Here is a 21,250-nt window from a genome sequence, read left to right as displayed (position 1 = left end):
TATTGTATCTTACATTTTTAATGTAGAGTAATCCTAACCACACCCCACAATTCCCACCGATAGAATGTTTTTCGAAGTTTCACTCTTCTCAAATAGCGATGTTCGAGGCAAATTAAAACTTAAAACTGAAAACCAAATCCTACTATAATCAGAAGATTGATGGTGCTCCTTTGCACAACATCAACGTAGTTAAAGTTAAGATGAATGCATGCTCTAAAAAATTAACTAACTATGCCACAAAAATATATCAGAGCACATAAGCTTATGTTCGGCTAATGTACCAACTCTGCCACGAGGCCAACTGTTAGGGAGACCACTGGTTACCTGATACCACTTACTAGAAGCAACTATTTGAGAACGGGAAAAGAGGATAATTTCTTGGGAAGTTTTACTTGAATTTTTGATTGAATTAATTTTATATCTTACCTTCTTACATCAAAGATATTGATGATCTAAATCCTGAATCCAACCCCACAATTCTCACCAATAGAATATTTTTGAAGTTTCACCCTTCTTAGATAACCATGTCTAAGATGAATGAAAACTTGAAATTACATACCAGAGACTATCATATATGATGATTACTAGTGCTCTATGGCACAAAATCAACAATGTCAAACTTTAGATGAACGTGCGCTCTTAAGAACTAATCAATTTTGCCATGGAAATATATTAGAGAATATGTGCCTATGTTCAGCAAATGTGTCAGTTCTATTGTGGATCGACTGTGGGGGCAAGTCCCTAGTAGCTAAAACCATTTTTAAGAATAGAAAGTGACCTGGTAGATCTATGCAAACGGGTTGCATGCTAACCTGTATGTTAGTGTTTTAATGGATTGGGTTGGGCTAGATCGCCAAGATAAACAGGCTAAGAAAACCCAACCCAACCCAACTTACACATTGGCAGGCTAACGAGCTTGCGGGCCAACCCGCAAAATGCAATTTTATTTTTTAAAATAATTTAAAATTTATAATCAACATATCGTATATATAGACAATGATTTTTCTAATATTATTTTTAAAATAAAATATAAATATAAACTCATATTATTTTTCTCAATGAATTTATATTTGTGATTCCAATCAATAGGTCTTATAATATTAACAAATGATATATATTCAAAATATTTCTATAAAAATTAATAAATAATTGATTTACAAACTATAACAAAAATTTCATTTGCAAATTGTAAAAAAAATTTACATTATCTTTCAAATATAAAGAACATATTTGAGACTTATAAATTATAGATCTAAAAAATATTGTCATTATTGTAGATTTATAAAGAAATATATTGTGATTGAAAAAATAAATTATTTTTTAAAAATAGGCTAACCCGTGGGCGATATTTTTAACTTGCCATTGCCCAACCTATTTTAAAAATTGAGCTAATTCTTTTAATTCAACTCATTAAAATTGATGGGTTGAACGCACTAACCCACAAACTTAATCCATTTTTTGGTTTCTACCTCTTGGGAATGGGGAGAGGAGAAGCCACTAAGAAGCTAATATCACTCGTTATGAATAGGAAGTGACCACTTAAGAAAGGGGGAAAGGAGAATTTCTTCAAGGGATTTTTTTTGAACTTCGATTAAATTAATCCTATATCTTACATTCTTAATGCAGAGATAAGGATGATATAAGTCCCACCTGCACCCCCACAATTCTCATTGATAGAATATTTTTAAAGCTTCACTCTTCTCAAACAATGATGACCAAGGCAAATTAAAACTTGAAATTAAAGACTAGATACTACCATAGTAAGATGATTAATGGTGTTCCTTTGCACGACATCAATGTAGCCAAAGTTATGATGAATGCATGCTCTAAATAATTAATCAACTTTGTCACAAAAATGTACCAAAGCACAAGTGCTTATGTTTGGCAAATGCGCTAGATCTTCCACAGGGCTGGTTGTTAGGGAGGCCACTAGGTACATGATACTAGTTATTAAGAAGGAATAGTGAACGACCACTTAGATATAGGGGGAGAAAAGAAGTCATTGGGAAGTTGACATGACTTGATAGCATTAGGGAGTGACCGCTTGTAAACGAGGGGAGGAGAATTTCTTGGGAAGTTTTACGTGAACTTCGATTAAATTAATTTTGTATCTTACCTTCTTAGATAAAAAATATTGATAATTTAAATCCTAAACCCACCCTCACAATTCTCACTGATAGAATATTTTTGAAGCTTCCCTCTTCTTAGACAGCCATGTCTAAGAGGAATGAAAACTTGAAATTAAACATCATAGACTACTATAATATGATGATTGATGGTGCTCCTTAGCATGCCATCAATGTAGTTGAAGTTAAGATGCATGCACGCTCTAAAGAATTAATCAACTTTGCCACGAAAATATATCAAAGCACACATGCCTATGTTTGGCAAATGTTTTAGTTCCACTGCTAAGTAGCTAATACCGCTTCTTCCTGAATCAATTCATGCAGTTTGATCTTGACAATATCTCGGAGTTTGGGATATGAACAACATCCTTTGAGTTTGTACTATTATTGTGATGTTGAAGGTTCTTCCAGATATTTGAAGAAATGCATTGTTGAAGCGTGTGCTCAAGATGCCCTCTTTCTCAATTTGAAAGACTTCTCTATGTAATACTTTGAAATTTGTACTTAAATTAAGTGCATTTATTTGGTACAAAATGTTCGTGACAATATATAATTGTTATATATAACATCATCTGCGTGAACTGTCCTTATAACTTAATGTGGTTTCTTTTAAAAATGTGACTTAATTTATCAATTAATTGGTAGAAAATAATTATGTAATTGTTAAGAATAGAGAGTGATTGCCCGAGAATGGAGGGAGAGGAGAAACAAGCAAGATTACTGGAAATATATCACATCTTGATGTAAAATCTCAATATTTAAGTTTATGAGTTTTAATTTTTATTTTATATTAGTTATTAAACCCAACTATATCCAATGTTAAGCTTTTTATATTGGCTTAAGTTCACTCACAATTGGACAACCTAACAATCTCTCTTTCAAATGTGAGTCTACAAACTCTTCATATTAAAGATATTCCAAACACCAAGTTCTCACTTTAGGGCTAGTCCTAATTTACAAGACTCAAATGGTATGGCGCATACAAATCCTTGCTATAATTAGGGTTAGTTCCATTATGGGTTTTAAATGTGTGCACAATAATGGACTTACAAGTCCTAAGCAAAACTTGAACTTAATATCACTTGTTAGAAATAAAAAATGACCATCTAGAAATAAAGAGAGAGAAGAAACGTGCAAAGATAGCAACAAGATAACACGTTTTAACTCCAACTCAAAAACTCAAGTTTATAAATACATCTTCTTTATTATATATTGATTATTAATACTTTTTTTCTTACAGATATTTAATAAAAGGTAACGCACTAAAATGAAAAATTTGTCATAAAAATTTAATAGTAAGACCTATAAGAATATAACAAGATTATCCCTCTGAGTATGGAGAAAGCAATTTTTTCTTTTTTCCATAAATGAAAAGGCTAGTCTCGCTCTCTGTTTTTTTTTTTTTTGGGATAAATGAGAAAGCTACTCTTTCACAATTATTTTTTTTTAGCTTACTTCATTCTTTCTTTTTATTCAATTCATCCCTCGTGAAAATTAATTCCCAATTATTGATTTGTTCCTTTTTTTTGGCAAAAAAAATGCAAAATACCTATATTTTTAACAATATAATTGGCGCAAAATGTCAAGGTTTTAAAGAATAAAATAACAACATAAATTACTTTAAGTTAAACGTGGACTCAATCTAGACGTTATATTTTTGCCTTGTTTATGGCAAATGGAAGTAGAACTGTCAAATGCGGGTGGTCCAGGCCCTAAAAAAAAAAAAATGCAGATATTGAAAGTTGTCACATGTGGACATGTTCCACATTAACATACAAAAACCATAAGGGAAGTCAAAGAGAGAATCACCTCCAGATTGAACAATGCACTCTACCAAATCATATACATGTTTACATAAGTCGAGGAAGAATTTTCAGAAAAGAAAAAAAAAAAAAACCGTTCACACGCACTCACACTAAAGACAAAGGCTTGAAGAGAAGAAGCTGCTATGTGATTGAAATTTAAATAACACTTGGACCAATTAGGCCGAGCGCTGGACTCAATGGGTTCAACAAAATGATCTTGAAGCTAAATTTCAAATCAACTATTTGAAAACTCAGCTACAGCTTTTACAAATTCAGTCAAAATTAAGAGAAGGAAATCTCAGTGAAGAATAAAGAACAAAATCTCAATTAGGACTCGGCTTCTACAAGTGAACACAAACTGGATGCTCAGGGCCTGAATGCAGAAAAGGCTACAACAGAGTTGTGTCCGCCAAATCCAAATGAATTAGAAATCCCTGAAACGAAAAGAGATCACCGATTATATCTGTAAATTCGGGTCTCTGCCACTGAACAAGCAAACGGCCTGAGGAATTTAATAATTATAATCTTACCAACATTGACTTCATGCTGCTGCTTTACATTTGCAACCGTATCAAAATCAACCTCCGGCTCTGGATTCTGCACTCAAGAAAAAGGGCATAACTAAACATTGACTTTTAAAACATCTGCAGTGCGAAATGAAAACACAATGGTTCTGCCTCATCGAAAACACAGCAGGTTCAATAGGGAAATGTCAAATATTACAACTATCTGTTAGGTAACCATACGATTTTGAAAGAGAGAACTTTTTGTCAAACCCTAAACATTCCTTCTGTCCTCTCCGATTGCCCAGCAACGGAAAACAACGTGGTTTAACATCTTAGTATAGTCATGAGAGTCTTAATATCAACATCAACTTGATATTTAAAACCATCTTGCCCAAGGAAAGTGCATAAAACCCATAAAATTATTGAGATAATATAGAATGCAGGCTGATTATTCCGGATACCATAGTGTCTAATGAACTCAGGAACAAATAATCTGTTCCAGCATTCTTCATCAAGAATTAGATCCTCATTATAAAAGCAAAAATAACACAATAATTTATCCGACATTAATGAAAGGAATCCTAAAGTTCCTAACCAATAGCATAGAGTAAGCTGAACGTACAAATTGATTGATTGAAGGATGTAGCCATCCTGTTGTTATGGCCTTCACTGTGGCAATGGCTTCCAAACCCCCAGCTGCACCAAGGCAGTGCCCTATCATGGACTGACACGAAACAAAAGAACATATCAATCAATGCTTGAACAGGGTAAATGTCAAATATAACCAATTGTGGAGAGCATAAATACAACGAACACTTTCATCACCAAATATGATCTCAAGAGTGGGATGATACCTTGGTGGCATTAATTTTGATCTCTGAAGTATTTTTGAAAACCTTTTTAATAGCATTAATCTCTGCCAGGTCACCAGCAAGAGTGGATGTAGCATGTGCGTTTATGTAATTGACCTGAAAAATATCATTGATACATTTCCAATCAACTGACGGCCTAATTTACAGAATCTTTAAAACGAGAATGGAAAAAAAAAAAAAAATTACGAGACATAACAATCATCAACTTGTTGTGACTGATGGGATTCAGAAGAATGTGGATATGTCAGTATCTCATTCTGCTTCTGCTTACGATATTAACAAATAAAGAACAAGTAGTGAAATCTTCATGTTCCTAGTTCATGTTACATATTAAGGACCACTTCAAGCTATTAAATTAAAGCACGGACAATTTTTATTATAACCTCCAATACGGCCCTTCACTTAAAAGCCTTTGAATTTGAAGTGTGAATAAAGCAAGAGCTTATAATATCTTCACTGAAACTTAATTTTAACTAAGAAAATGGGATGAAACAAGAATTGAACATTAGACCACTTGATCATAGGCTCTAATAAACTAATACTGGGCCAATGAACACTTTAAAAAAGTTCAGAGGGGCCGTGATTGCCTTTATTAATATCTCTAATGTAATAGTTTTAACAAAAATTAGCAAACACTTCATTTGCATCTTGAGAGCGAGTTACACGTGCTAAACTAGATAGAGCCAATTTATAACTCTGAACCTCTAGTACCATCTTCTTTAAGATATATCTATAATTACAATGCTATTAATATTAAGAAATATGACAACCCACAAAAGTTAAAATTTAAATTCTCAGCCCAAGAAAACTTGAAACAATTTACAGACTCTAATATCCCAAAATATAAATAATAAACCCATAATTTCTGAGTTACAAACCCTATATTCCACATAACAATTCTCCATAAACTATTCCCAGAAGAATAAATCTCCTCCCAACAGCCCACAACTTGCGAGCACCCAATCCTGCACTGTTTCACATGGACTTACAAGTTGTGCACATTAACCAGCTTCAATAATGAATTATCAATCAATCAATGAATTTTACCCAAAAGAACAATGATAGAGCTCATGATTTTACTAAGACCTATAAGAGGAAATCAAGGAAGGCAAGAGGTTAAAAGATAACATTATTGTTGGTTCAGATGTTTGCCCTTGGGATCCTGGTTATGAGGGGAAAAAAGAAAGTAATTGATGGCCTAGTGATGTGCTAGAGTCCTAGTGATGGTTAAGGGTCTTCTAGGGGTAAGGGCTGTGCTAGAGTCACTTTTTAGGTCTTTAAATCTTCCTCCTTGCCTAGAGAGAGGGGGGATTATTTTGAATATTGAGAGTGGTAAGGAGAGCTCTGGCCTCTCGAATGCCAGGTTGGGGGTGGAGGAAGTCATCTTTCTTCATCATTTTATCTTCTGCTTAGTGTATGTTTGTAAGTGAGTGACTTATATTTTGTTATTGTTGTTTGGTGGAGTGTATTTTGTGCTGTTTCTGTTTCAGTACGTTGTAATTTTCAGTTCCTTATTTCGCTGTAATCCAACTTTGCTATTCGGTAATAGTAATTTTCAGTCCCATTTGTGGTGTAGTTTCTGTTTATGCTTGTTTAAAGCTTATTAGAATAGAGGGTTCCATCAAACAATTTAACTACTAGAGAGTAAAGACACATCCAAAGGAAATCATTGGCATTTGATAACTTAGAAAACATTTGTAAGGAAAATAGCTAGCACCTCCTCAGGTGACAGACCAGCATCTTCAAGGCTGCTCTGAATGCATGAAGACACTCCAAGTCCATCGGATCGAGGATCAGTCATATGATGAGCATCGCAGTTAACAGCACCTCCCAGGTACTCAGCAATAATAGGTGCACCTCGCTTCATGGCATGCTCCAGACTCTCCATTACCTGTGAATACAGAAATCATAAGGATCAGAAACTAGCCTGTAGTACATAATTGTACAAGATGACCAATCTTTTGGGCATTTTAAAGAATTGTTCGGACTCTTGGTGGGAAGAGGAAAAGAGAATTGCAGTAGAATTACTTTTACTGTCTTAGCAATTCACCACCAATACATAGTCCCATAAAGCTCCTACAGTTGTTTTGTTTTGGATTAAGCACAAATACAAATGCAGTAGAATTTCCAATTTTATCTTAATAGAATAAAATTAATAACTATAACAAAAAATTGTATTTAGCCATACTATGGATTTTTGTCTAGCCACTCACTATAGCAGAGAGCCCAAGTACTCTGTACATAATATAACGGACACAGACGAGAGAAAAATGAAGGTTCTGCTCTTGTTTCCCCAAAGGTCATATCAGAATAAACTCTGCCTTACCAGTACTCCAGCACCTTCACCCATTACAAAGCCATCTCGGTCTTTGTCCCAAGGTCTTGAAGCAGTTTTAGGGTCATCATTTCTCTGAGATAAGGCCCTGCATGCAACAAAACCCCCTAACCCGATGGGAATGATGGCAGCTTCAGTCCCACCTGCTAGCATTAGATCAGCTTCTCCCCTCCGTATATGGTTTGCAGCAGCATAAAAACAATAGTTGGAGGTAGCGCATGCAGTTGAAATAGAATAATTTGGACCCATAAAGCCAAGATCAATTCCAAGCAACGCTGAACCCATATTAGTTATGGCATAAGGAATAAAAAAAGGTGTTATCTTGCGGTATCCCTTTTCTATTAGAGACTGGACACCATCAGAAAAGACAGTAAGACCACCCATTCCTGACCCAACAAGCACACCGGCACGTTCCTTGTCAATCTGCAAAGGAAAAAGAACTAAACAACTTGAATGTTTCTTGGATAACATATAAAGCATTACTCTGATCAAAAAAGGGTTGGGGGGGGGCATTTTTAACGCTTGATCCTAAATAAAGTAAAATTTCTACTTAGTATACTATGGAGTTAAAGAACATATCACAAGCATGCCGTTTTAAGATTCCAAATGGATTGCTTCTCAATGTCATAATATGGTTAAGTACAAAGTAATACAAACAACACAACAGAATATTTTTTATTGCTTAAAAATGCTGGAGACACATTACATGGAATCTCTTATATCAACAATCTGCACTACCCTCGAGTCTTCAGCTGCTCTATAAATCCAACTTGCTTCAAACTGAGATCAATCGAGAAACTCATCATTGACAGATCTCAGTTCGTGAAACCACCAAATTGACATAGTACAAACCTGTTACAACAATATGCACTAATCCCCATTCCCTAAATCATTTTAATGCTTAAATATCTGAATGCAAATTGACCTCTACACCTGCCTATGCATATAAATCCTTTTTAGAATAAAGCAAAGTTAATCTAAAACCCACAGGTCTAGGAATCAAAACCATGCTCTAGTACCATAGCAGAGAAAATAGAAGCCCCTTTACTATTCTAATTATAGTATTATACACATCTCTTAACGTGCATCTATCCTTATTATACAGGAATTTAGTTAAGATCTCTTGACAGAACTAACAAACCATGTAATAAATCAGGTCGGCAAATTCAACATCTAACAGTCAGCGGCCATCCAAATTCAAAATTCCCTGCTCGAAATAGTGTTCCAAAATTTAAGCAGAGTAAACTAGAAGGACAGTTAACCAAGCAGGGTCCACTCGCACCGTTGCAAGTAAAAGATGATGATGCAGTAATTAATAACCTTACGTGAACTACAGGTGAATAGTGGCAATTAAACCGACAATGAAGTACATTAAGCCAGAAATTCACCATATCTCTACCTCAAAGCTAAGCAAGTGAAGATAAGTGCATGTAAACAGTGAACGTACACAAAATACAAACCTTTGAACGCTTATCAGCACCAAGGTCAGCATGCTCGAGGGCCTTTTTGCCAGCAACAATGCAGTACCGAAGGCAATCATCGAGCCGCCTATCGTTCTTGCCATCAATGTAACCTTCGGAGTCGAACCCTCGGATCTGCCCGCCGAACTTCGTGGGAAACTTGGAGGCATCAAATCTATCAATGGGGCTAATTCCGCTTTCGCCCGCAAGAAGCTTCTCATAGAACGTATCGACGTCATTGCCGAACACAGAGGCAAGTCCCATTCCCGTTATCACCACCCGCTTCTTTGGGTCCTTCTCTCTCTTGGGAGCAGAAACTGTAGCGGACGCAGCGGCAGATATGAAATGGACTTTCTTTTTGGATCTTTTGGGCGCATTGAGAGATTTGCGAAGTGGGTCAAACGGAGAAGCCCGAATGGTAGGAGATTGAAGTGCCAGCATGGTGCGGCGGCGGCGGCGAGTGAAAGGATTGACGATAACAACGATGGAAATGTGGAGATGAGGAATTCAGACGAACTTCGGCTACTCCAGGGAATTGTTAGGATTAGCTCATGATTGCGATGAACAAAGCAAAATGTGTTTAAGCCTTGCCGGGATATACAAGAGCTTAATCTGCAGCTAAGTTTTCGTGTGACGACAAATAATTCTTCGAACTCTTCGCATCCAGTGGCATTATCAAAAAGCAAGCGACGATTACGATGCAAGTCGAAAACTAATCTGCAAATTTCGCTGAAGCGCTTCACCAAAGTCCAAAAATGTGTTGACCATTTGCATGCGAGTCCGATGCGAACAGCGCGCTTTGTTTAGCTAACAATTACATCTTTTTTTTTTTTTTTGTAAAAACAATTACATGAGTTTTAGCTCCTCTTTTTTTTCCTGTTCATTTTTTTAAAAAAAATACAGATACATTTCTGGTTTTCATGAATAATTTTTATATTTCATAAAAAATATATTTAATTGATGGTTTGTTGTTTTCAAACCAAGATGTGCGAGGTAGAATTTAAATCACATATTCGTGAATATAAATGAAAATGAAAATGTATAGGCATATTGACCAAAACATTAATAACATAAGATTTTCACTGACAAATTAATCTAATTTATTTATAAGTTTTTTAGGAGTATAAACCTTTTTTAACATATATGTATAGTATACTTAAAAATGGGAGCAACAAATAAGACATAAATCAACACATAATTATATATTTGTCACCCTCATTCGCACAAAGCATAATTATGTAAGATTCAATTGTGGTTTTTATGCTGTGTTTATGAAGATTTGATAATTATTGGCTAAAAGCTAATTTTGGAACTTGAACCTAAAATAACAAAACAAGAAACAGAGTCTAGTTAATCTACCCACACCAATCTTGTTGACCGCAAAATCCGGTTACATTTGGTTGGCAGATTGGGGAAACCTTGTTTACAACAAATTCTAACCGAGCAGGCGATCACTTTCTTTTTAAAATTACGAAATTGCATTGACTTTTAAAAAAAGAAATATATCAGTATATCACTCTAAAATATGTTATTGATTTCAAGGTGGATATGTTTGTGAGATATATCTTCTAGACAAAATTAATAACTTACAATTGGCTTGTCATGATAACTAACTTTCACATGCAACCTTGTTATGAACGTAGGATGTGTCACATATTATTTGAACACAATTAATTTGTTTAGAACATAACAGGAGAATGGTAAAGAACCTTCATTTTCACGGCTAGTGAGCTGACTTTAGATTATCAAGGCTTCCATGCATGGTTGGATCCTTTAGAATGCAAAAAGCAATGTAAGAGGACCAAACATGAAAGGAACTCCATGGTAGAAGCTTTTCGCTCAGTTGTATTGGAATATTTAGACAGAAAAATACAAAGAAATCTATTTTGAAGAAGACTATCATATCAAAGACATCACCTTCTCTTGTACTCAAGACATAATCAATGGTATTAACCTTTAATCAAGACTTAGTTTCATGTCTTGAGATTATGAGAGATTCCAAGCAAAACAATTCCCACCAAATCCTGGATGGGTCATAGTAGATATTGATGGCTCAACTGACATTGACAGCATTATCACTTATGGATGGCTCATTCATAATGACTAAGGAAATTGAATTAAAAGTTTTTCTAAATGCCTTGATTATTATCTCAGCACTGCCATCAAACTTTTAGCCACACTTGAAGGCCCCATCCTTTGTTAGGATAACAAATTTACTAAGGTCAATGTTATTTACTAAGGTCAATGTTTACTCAGATTTTCTTGAAGCTCTTTCACTTGTTCAACACAATTTCACCGGTCGATTCACCTATTGACTGTCGAAGTCTTTTAAGCTTTGACATAACTTAATTGTTGTACCCTACACGATTTACTGTGGCCTTTTATTAAAAAAAAAAAAGATTATCAAGACTCAAGTTGTTTCCATTGCTTGACAATAAAGCAATGAATAAGAAGAAACTGGTGAGGAATTAGAGTTTGGAGGGTAGACAGTTTTCTATTTAACTAGATAATATTGTCCTGCCAAGAGAGTGTGTTAAAGTATTAATGCATGCATTTTTATGCTTGGAGTTACATTACATATACAAGAATTTGAGAACAAGTAAAACAGATTATAGCAGATCTTAACTTCTTATTCCTGTTGTAGCCTCTAGGGAATTCATATTACCATCACATGTTCTATCCTCTTCTAAGTTCTAACAACACTACCTTGAGCCTAATTCATGGATCATAAATCCCCAGTCCTAAAAAAGTCTCTGAGTTTCTTCTTCTGCAGCTGCTTGTCTCTGGAAGGGTGTCTTTAGTGAATCAGCAATGCTTCTGACCTCGGCTATCATGGCAACCACGTCATTTAGCTTATTCACTGCAGACCCCACGCCCTGTGATTAAGAACCACGTTGATCAGCAAGTACTGTACACCATGACATTGAGTTATTCTTGCCTAAATTATTTACACAAGCTAAAACCCCATCACTTGAAGGCCTAGTTTTGAGTGTAGTTTTGATTGATATATGAATTGAAACGGGAAGAAAACTAAAAAGAAAATGAATGCATACCACACCAGCAGCCCCAGCTGCGATGGCCATTGGTGCCGTGACAGCACTTAACCCAGATGAACATAGGACAGGGATCCTGACAGCTCGAGATATGGAATATGCTGCAGCCAAAGTAGGCGTTGCCTGCAACAATAACAATAAATTAAGGTTTTTTCACAATTGAACATCATTTGCCTATGCATCCTGACTCTTGTTGGGTATAAGTAAGGACTAGTCCGTGAATCTGTTCTAGATATGAAATGTCAGCTTGAGATAAAACCATCATTTTTCTGTGGTTTATGAGCTACTGGGATGCATCCCCCCCTTCTCTGTCTCACACACACACACAAATTGGTAAAGAGAGACAAGGCAACGAAGATCGGAGAAGAGACTCATGTCTAGGAAGCAAATATTTTCTTTCTGATAATTAAGCTGTCAAATTAGCATTAGAATATACACATGGTGTTCAGACTCCAACTTATCTGCTGTTATGTGTAATAATCTGCCAGGTATTTTTTTAAGTTACCTTCTCAATCAAGCCTAGAACACCTGACTTTGTAGGATTTGAACATTTTCCTCCTTCAGTTTGAATGATATCTGCACCTGCTTGTTCCAGTGACTCAGCAAGCTTGACCTGTTAAGGATATAGATTTTTGTTTTATCTGGGATGCAGGCAAATATTGATAGCATCAACATCAGTGTATCCTCTTGCAGTTATGGGGTTACTCGTAACCTGATCTGGAAGGCTCAGTGTGTGAGGAACAGTGACAGACAAAAACTATGGAGGGAAGTAATCTCCTAGTTTCCTTTGTTAGACCCAGTATCTGCATAAAAGGAAAACAAACAGATCACTAGAAGACCTGGACCAGTTATTTGACTTTAGGCTCTAAATTCTTAAAAATTTCTAGCTTTCATAGTGCAGTATGCTCTATACCTGCTCTGGAGTAAACATCATGTCCTTTTCATAAAATGAATCATAATTTCCAATCTCAACCTGTCAATACCATCAATTATGATTAACTGTAAATTTAATAGTCCATTCTGCTAATTTTGAACTGATAATTCAGATGAAACTAGGCAAGAAGATCAAACCATTAGCGCTCCTGCTTCAACTGCAGCTGGGAATGTTGCAGGATCTATAGAAGAAACACATACCTGCAAGATTGATCAATTGTAAATTCCTCAAGGCAGGAAAGATTTTGATTAATCTACTGACATTTGATCTATTCTTGACTCTGCCAGAATAAAAAGGATGCATTTTTTATAGCTCTCAAATGCCCTGAAGAATGAAGATAAGTAAATAGTGTCTCAATTCTGCCCCATCTGACCTATCCCAATATTAAAGCTTAAATCACTAGTACAAGTGCATAATGATTCACCATTATATTCTGAAATTTCTACTTGTTTGCCAGGAGAATGAGTAGGGAGTTGTCTCAAATATGCAGTAACTAGCTAATTTATTGGACTGACAAATCTGAGGTGAACAAGTTAATCCAACAATTCACGGTGCAAAAAGGCCTTAAAGAAATCAAACAAATCTATCTATACAGGATAAACCACCTTAGGACTCCTGCATTTTATCAGCAATAAAAACAATTTGTAAAAGCTTGAATAGGGAAAAAAAAATATCAATCAAGCATCATACAAAGTAAAATCGAAATCATGTATGACCAAGAATTGTCTGTCACTATTAATTTTACTTTGTTAGATTTATATCCATATTCAAAATACCCTATGCCTAAGTCCACAACTTCACATACATATTATGGAAACGGTTTAGGTGCGCTCTAGAGCAGTATGAATATACCGGACAAGAAGTTAAGCTGATAGCTAGGTTCACCAACTCTGGGTCACATGCTATATCCACGTGGGTTGCTCCCCCCTGTAGCACAATATATTGAATTTCAATACAGAACCAGCGTCGTTAATGTGAAAGACTTCAAGTGAGAAAGCCTAAGCAAATGATGTAGCAAACGTTTGATGGATAATCATAATTTCATGCAGACACAAACGACATTCCAACTTCAAACACAACCATGCGGTTACACTTCTATAAGGATTATGTTAACCTCGATCCCTTTAGTCAAATTGTCATAGTATGAACATATTAAGGAGAAAAAACATGCCAGTAAATTTGGAAATCTAATAGAGAAAAGTGACTTAATCACCCAGATATCCAGCAAACTCTAATCAGTTGTCTCTGCCTGATTATGTTTCACGAGAAGATTAGCCCCTAGTCTTTTTCTTTTTTGCTATTTTCATATTTCAGAGCTAGGATTAAAAAGTTTCGATTAGCGGATAAGAAATAGAAGCTAGTATTTTGCAAAGCTGAAGAAAGAGTACTAATACAGAGCTGGAGAAAATAAAACCTTGTCTGCAGCAGTTACCACTGAAGCAATGTTGTCTTTATTAAAATTCTGCAAGCCTGAGATAATCTGCCAAAGAAACCAAAGTCGTTGTTAACATACTTATATTGCATGTACTGAAATTGCAATAACATAATAGTAAGAGATTTTTATGAGAAACTGTCACATGCAAATACATTTTAATGAGAATAATCATGATTTATCAAAATAAACAGAAGAAGCAATATACTTATACACATACATCAAGTGTTTTCCTAAGTGTTAATATCCATGCCTTCATTTTAAACCCTCATAGATGAACGTAACCCATGTTTGTTCAGATCCCCTTGTTTGATATTTATGAATTTTAAAACAATATGAACTGCTTGGATATTACGATTGCCGAAGACATGAAGTAAAAGGACAGAAAGGCCACTGCATTTGCAGGATTGGCCTAGAGAAACGGAAATAAAATTAAAATCCAAAAGAATAAAATAATTGTGCTTGCACTCAGGAAAAAGGCTGGGGAGGTGGCGCAGGACACAGAGACAGAGAGAGAGAGAGAGAGAGAGACTTGAAATGGGTGTGCTTTACCTTAAGAGCTCTTCGTTCATGAAAATCCCTCAAGACAGATTCTTTGGTAGATGAGAGTAAAGCTCTGGTAGTGAAATTGCCTCTTCTTTTCAAAGGAAGACATGGCTTCGACGAAACATCACCCAAAAAAGGGAGGTGATTATGCTTCAGAAAGGTGTGAGAAGAAGAGGAAATGGGCATGCAAGTTAAAGAATGCATGTCTATTGCTCCTTATCAAAAGCAAGCAAGCAAAGTAGGACGAAAGAATAGAACAAGAGAGCGAGAAGATAAGAAGGAGCTGCTAACTGTAGACTGTCATATGCAAGATATTTTCTCAGGTTAGAAAATTGGCAGCGCAGAAAACAGCTACACATAATATAAGCGGGCCATTTCTTTCTTTTTCTTTTTCTTTTCCCTTTTTTCTTTTTGGTATTTATAAGCTTCGCATTTCTCTTCATTTTTGTATGTGCTCACATGTTTTTACTTTTTTGCGCGCTCCTTTTTAATGATTGAAATTGAAACTACTTGAATTTAATGTTTTTACTCATAAATTCAACTACTTCAACAATCAAACTCAATTATCAATCTGGTCAAAGAAAAAGCAATTAATTATCAATTATCAATCAATAAATTTTTCATGATACAAAGTAAAATTTTACTTTGACATTTTAAAATTTCAGAATCTTATTCGATACAAGTGTTATCTTTTTAATTTAGTTCATTTTTTTTCAGAAAATTATATTTTTTTAATGAGGAAAATGACATTTTTAAAATTGATGGAAAGAGTAACGATGGATAAAGCCATTGGCTTGAAAATTATTGAAATTAAATTGACAACAAAGAAAAGTTAAATGGAAGTAATGAAAGCTCAATTGTCATTATTTTTCTTATAAGATCTCGAGTCCCAACAATCAATTAGAGCTAAGAATTTGGATGAAGCCAAAGGGGCTTGATTTTTTAAAAATCCAACTAGTCAAGCTGACTCAAATTTCTTTAGACTTTGGAAGACCAGAATATCAAATTTTATTTTTAAAATTATTTTTAATTAATTTTTTACTTCAAAATTAACTATTTTATTTTATAAAAAATATATTTTTTTGATACTTAATCAGTGTATAAGACTCAAATGTATAGTATTTTACTATAAAATGAATTAAAATTTAAAAAATTAATTAATATTTATTATATTTTATATATTTTTATTTGAGTATTCATGGCCAAACCCGAACATAAAAATTTTTTTTTTAAACTCGACCTTAAATCTTGTTTAGTTGGTTTGGGCTAGTCTGATGAGTTTGACTTGAATTGTCAACTTTACTATCAACATTTTGAGCTAACTTAGACCAACGCATACCTATATTGAGCAAACTAACTAGAATTTACACAGGTTTTCACATAAATGAATGTGCTTGCATTAATTTTAGAAGATAAATTTTAAATAAGGAAATTTACTTAATATTATGCGCATGGCATGGGTATTTAATTTTGTCCAGTGAAAATGTGAAATGGCCAGGTGTAATAAACGCGTGTAATAACAGATAACAAACACGTGTGAATACTAATACTAATAATAATAATAATAATGTCATTACAATGATACCATTACAAACAGGTCATCGGGGGTATAACAACGCGAAGGACGGAACCTTGAACGCACCATTACAGTTACATACAGGTCGGGTGTATCATGTGCCACCTCCAATGAAACCCGATATTTGGAATGTCGTTACAACTTACTTCTTCCTCCTTCATTTCTTCCTCTGCTCCATGGCTTCATATATAAATCTCCATTGCCTGATTCGTTCCTCACAAACTCAACGGCTCTTTTCTCATTGGTCTCTCAGGAGAAAGCAGCAATACCTGCAGAAAACAAAACAAGAAGAAGCCATGCTTGTGCAGAATCCCTTCTTGTGTTATAATCTCACTGTGAAAAACCCCAATGCCGTCTGGAAAACCAGTGATATCTATGGATCGGAGCTTCCTATTCTCGCCCTTCAAACTTTTTGGACCATATTCGTCACTCGTCTTTTCATCCTCATCACTCGACCCTTGCACATCCCTCGTCTTGTTGCTGAAGTTCTTGTAAGTTTCTACATTCACGGCTTTTATTCACAAACATCTCTCTTTTTTCTTTGCTCCGGGCATCTTAATTGGTGTTGGAATTTAATTGCATAACACAAAATGAAGCTCTTGGAATGATTCTCCTGCATTCTGACTTGTAAGTAATTGATCTAAATCTACGTGCAGGCCGGTTTCATACTAAGTGCAGATATGCTGGGTGAAATACCGATAATATTCCTCCTTCTTTTTCCTATACGGGGAATCCTGAATATTGAAGTCTTCAGCAGTATAGGTATAATCTTCTACGCCTTCTTAACTGGCTTGCAGATGAACTTAGACAACGTCCTACGAGCACCAAAGAAGGCCATTAGTGTTGCAATGACTGGTATAATCATTCCAATGGCATTAGGAGTGATCATATATGCTCTGCATCGAAAAACTTACGACATTCAGACTAATGAAATCATTGAAAGTGATCCTGTCAAAGCTTGCTTGTTATGGTCTCTGTGTCTTACGGTCACAGGTTTTCCAATACTTGCTGAAATCCTTGCCAGCCTCAAGCTCCTTTATACCGAGCTAGGCAGATCAGCTTTAGATGCAGCCATAGTCAGCGACTCCTGTTCTTGGCTTCTGTTTATGTTAATGATTCCATTTACCCTTGACGATGGACCTGGAGCAATCTACACTGTGATGAGTACCATGGCATTCATTGCTTTCTGCATCTTTGTGGTTCGTCCTATTATCACGCCAATTATTGATGGAAAGACAGATCGAGAAGAATGGAATGATCATAGGCTGCTATATGTGCTTATGGGAACTATAATATGTGCATATATTACAGACGTCCTTGGCTCTGGCATTGTTGGGGCTTTTGTGTTTGGGTTGATTCTGCCTCATGGGAGATTCACAAGTGTGATGATGTCAGCAGCTGATGATTTTGCTTCTGGTGTTCTAGCACCATTGGTTTTTGCAGGCTCTGGTATGAGAATGGACTTGGTAAAGGCTCTATCTCACAGAAATTGGGCCTTTTCAATGCTCATTATCGTCTTATTATGCATCCCAAAGATTCTCAGCACTTTGGTGGCTACTTTTGCTTATGGTATCCCTATTCGAGATGGTCTGGGACTTGGAGTGCTTATGAACACCAAGGGTGTCGTCGCTTTGATCATGCTTAATATGGGGTGGGATAGACAGGTATACATCAATTTGACTTGTAACATTTGATCAGACGCCACTTTGATTACATGACCAATTAACTCTTACGTGTCTGCATGTCTTTTTGCAGATTTTGACGGTCTCATCCTACTCAATTCTAGTCACTGCTCTTATTATAATGACTATATCATCTTCAGTTATCACCAACGTCGCTTACAAACCAAGAAAGCGATTTAAGATAAACAAGATGAGAACTATACAGAATTCAAGACTTGATGCGGAACTCCGGATTTTGGCTTGTGTGCATAACAATCGCCATGCCAGCAGCATGGTAAAGATTATTGAATGCTTCCATGCCTCCAGATTTTCCCCCGTCTATGTGGGTGCACTTTACCTTGTTGAACTTACAAGTCGTGGTGCTTTCGTGCTCCTTGACCACATGAGCCAACATCTTTCACACCCAGGAACACAACATCATAGTCAATCACAAGCTGAGCTAGAAGTTATTACCAACACCTTCAAAGTATTAGCCGAGTTAAATGATGCCATTCGTGTGGAAACATTCAATGTTTTGTCTAGCTATAGTACCATCCACGAGGACATATACAACACAGCAAATGAAAAACACACCAACCTCATCCTCCTCCCTTTTCACAAGCAAGTCAACACAGAAGGCTATCTAGAGATGTTGAACAGTGCATACAAAGACATAAACTCTAATGTCATGCAAGATTCACCTTGTTCTGTGGGGATTTTCGTTGATCGAGGCATATTCTCACTTTCTAAAACCAATTGTCGTATTCTTATGATCTTCATTGGTGGACCTGATGATCGTGAAGCCTTAGCTGTTGCTTGGAGAATGGCAACTCATCCTGGCGTTCAACTCTCGATGGTGAGGGTACTTATGGCTGATGAAGCTACATTTAAAGTGGAGGAAGCAGTTGAATTGGAACCCAAAGGGATATTATCTACAGTTTTGGATAGCTCCAAGCAGAAAGAGTTGGATGATGAGTATGTGAACTTATTTAGACTCAAGGCAATGCACAATGAGGACTCCATTGCTTACTCGGAGAGAGAAGTTCATACGGGTGAGGATATTCCTGCATTACTAAATGAGTTGGATGAAGGTGACTATCATTTGTACATAGTGGGACAAGGGAGAGGGAGGAATTCTATGATATTCTCAGGGTTCATGGACTGGTGTGATTGCCCTGAGCTTGGAGCTGTAGGTGACATATTGGCATCCAATAGCTTTGATTCTAAATCTTCAGTGCTTATTGTGCAGCAATATGGATATGATCAAACTATGTTGGGAAATCATGTTCATAGACATCCCAACGATGAGGAAACAATGGAAGATGGCTCTGATACACTTGTTAGTCATGTCTGAATAACGTCCTCCGTAATGGATTGAGTGATTGCTAATGAACCAACATGCAGGGAGAAAAAGAAGCAACAGAGGAGGATTGAGTTTTTTTTTTTTTTTTGTGAACTTGTAACTAGTTTTAGTTGCAAGAATTTTGTAAGTAGTCGTTGGAATTTCTCTTCTTTGACCCTCAATTGTGCTTAAAAAATCTTTCTTCAAGACTTTTTTTTTTTGTTGAAAGAGAAAATTTTGTGAGAGAGATAGAGACGACAGATGAAGTCAGTAGATTTCATCTATGTAGATCTCACTCTCATATTTCGGTCTCTTTTAAACAGATTCTAAATAATCATATGAAGGAGATATGTTCCCAGCAAAAAGATTATCGCCTGTACAATTCTATTTGCAGCCCAATACGCATTTAAAGCACAAGAGAGATGTAGGAGTGAGTTTTTTTGTTGGGAAAATTCTATACAAATTCCACATAACGTATTTAAATATTATAAGGTCTATTGATAACTGAGTAAAAAAATATTTAATTGTATTGTGTGGGATTTTAAAGGAATTCTTCCTTTTTTATTTCTAACCAAGTTAAAAGGTCAATATATGATTAATTATAGAATGTCAAATCTAACTAAACCACACTTAAAATATTAATTCTCATTAAGAATACACTTAAAATATTAATTCTCATTACGAATTCAGTTTTTTAATTCTAGGAATTTTTTTTTTGTCTTTCTTCTTTCTGAAAAAAAGGGTCATATTCAAGAGAGTGATTTTATGATTTTTCATGTGATAGGAAAATCGTGTGAGAAAAATATAGACACACATATGTATAGGAATGAATGAAATTCATCCACAAGAAGAGAATGGACCTCTAAGCCGATAATCATTGATTAAAATTAGTAGACTAATAATTTTGTTTAAAGCTAAGAGCAGGAGAAATTTTTAAGCAAATCTTTTTTGTTTGACAAAGTCATAGTCAATCCATGATTTATTATATAATATTAGAATGCCAAAGCCGAGACTAATGTTAATTAATTGATTAAACCAGCGTAATGGTAGAAGAGAAGATCTATAAGACATGCAGGCTAAAACTAGGGACAGGGTAGCAAAATTTGAAGCGCTTTATTTAATTTCATAAGTTTGAGCACAATACACGGTTAAACACTTAAACATGTGTTTTCGTCAGTTGTAGTTGTAATTATATTTTAACTTAATTCCTATATTATAATTTGTAATCTCATCATATATCTCTTGTAAAGTACTCTCTACATCTTAAATTATTATACACTTTAAGTCAAAATTTTACATATCAATAAATCTTATTAAATATACTTAACAATCTTTTCTTTTCAAAATAAAAATATAAACTTTTAAAAATACTCATTATTTAATATATCGAAAATAGAGGAGACGAAAATTAATTATAAAAAGAGAAAATATAATATTAGAATTGGTGCATTTAATAAAACCCTAATCTACTTAAAATGTATTATATTTTAAAATAAAAAAATTATTTTAAAAGTATCCTATAATTTAAGACAGAGCGAATATATTGTTTGTATTGTTCCTTCTACAATAAATTTTCATCTTTGTCCTTATCATTTCTAAAAA

At 35.1% G+C, this 21,250-nt stretch overlaps 3 protein-coding genes across 3 annotated transcripts; 1 reads left to right on the top strand and 2 right to left on the bottom strand.

Annotated features, from left to right (window-relative positions):
* Positions 1-4,055: 4,055 nt before the first annotated feature.
* On the bottom strand, positions 4,056-9,875 carry LOC129297838 (3-oxoacyl-[acyl-carrier-protein] synthase I, chloroplastic-like). Its single transcript, XM_054936182.1, has 7 exons — positions 9,105-9,875; positions 7,636-8,067; positions 7,027-7,200; positions 5,292-5,405; positions 5,060-5,161; positions 4,462-4,528; positions 4,056-4,365 (listed from the first exon to the last, which is right to left on the bottom strand). Exons 1-7 carry the CDS (start codon positions 9,543-9,545, stop codon positions 4,298-4,300), a joined length of 1,398 nt encoding a protein of 465 aa, XP_054792157.1. The 5' UTR covers positions 9,546-9,875; the 3' UTR covers positions 4,056-4,297.
* A 1,758-nt stretch (positions 9,876-11,633) lies between these two features.
* Positions 11,634-15,407, bottom strand: LOC129297840 (uncharacterized protein ycf23-like). Its single transcript, XM_054936184.1, is given in 10 exon segments — positions 11,634-11,980; positions 12,158-12,280; positions 12,663-12,770; positions 12,870-12,911; positions 12,913-12,960; positions 13,071-13,130; positions 13,229-13,291; positions 13,944-14,018; positions 14,506-14,571; positions 15,076-15,407. Coding segments are annotated over 10 exon segments (918 nt in total). The 5' UTR covers positions 15,274-15,407; the 3' UTR covers positions 11,634-11,845.
* A 1,240-nt stretch (positions 15,408-16,647) lies between these two features.
* LOC129297839 (cation/H(+) antiporter 15-like) lies at positions 16,648-19,660 on the top strand. The gene is made up of 3 exons (XM_054936183.1): positions 16,648-17,136; positions 17,302-18,309; positions 18,401-19,660. Exons 1-3 carry the CDS (start codon positions 16,648-16,650, stop codon positions 19,658-19,660), a joined length of 2,757 nt encoding a protein of 918 aa, XP_054792158.1.
* Positions 19,661-21,250: the final 1,590 nt, after the last annotated feature.

This window comes from Prosopis cineraria, unplaced genomic scaffold (assembly GCF_029017545.1).
Source record: "Prosopis cineraria cultivar Desert tree isolate PC_DT_omini unplaced genomic scaffold, ASM2901754v1 PC623, whole genome shotgun sequence".
In the NCBI taxonomy this organism is placed as follows: domain Eukaryota; kingdom Viridiplantae; phylum Streptophyta; class Magnoliopsida; order Fabales; family Fabaceae; genus Prosopis; species Prosopis cineraria.
Note: the sequence above shows the minus strand (reverse complement) of the source record. Positions and strands in the feature narration are given on the sequence as shown.

Coding starts and splice junctions, on each gene's coding strand:
- LOC129297838 (XM_054936182.1), bottom strand. CDS start 9,545: ATGCTGGCACTTCAATCTCCTACCATTCGGGCTTCTCCGTTTGACCCA. Junction 8,068..9,104: donor GTGCTGATAAGCGTTCAAAG/GTTTGTATTTTG, acceptor TTTCCTTTGCAG/ATTGACAAGGAACGTGCCGG. Junction 4,366..4,461: donor GCAGCATGAAGTCAATGTTG/GTAAGATTATAA, acceptor TTTTCGTTTCAG/GGATTTCTAATTCATTTGGA.
- LOC129297839 (XM_054936183.1), top strand. CDS start 16,648: ATGATACCATTACAAACAGGTCATCGGGGGTATAACAACGCGAAGGAC. Junction 17,137..17,301: donor GTCTTGTTGCTGAAGTTCTT/GTAAGTTTCTAC, acceptor ATCTACGTGCAG/GCCGGTTTCATACTAAGTGC. Junction 18,310..18,400: donor ATATGGGGTGGGATAGACAG/GTATACATCAAT, acceptor GTCTTTTTGCAG/ATTTTGACGGTCTCATCCTA.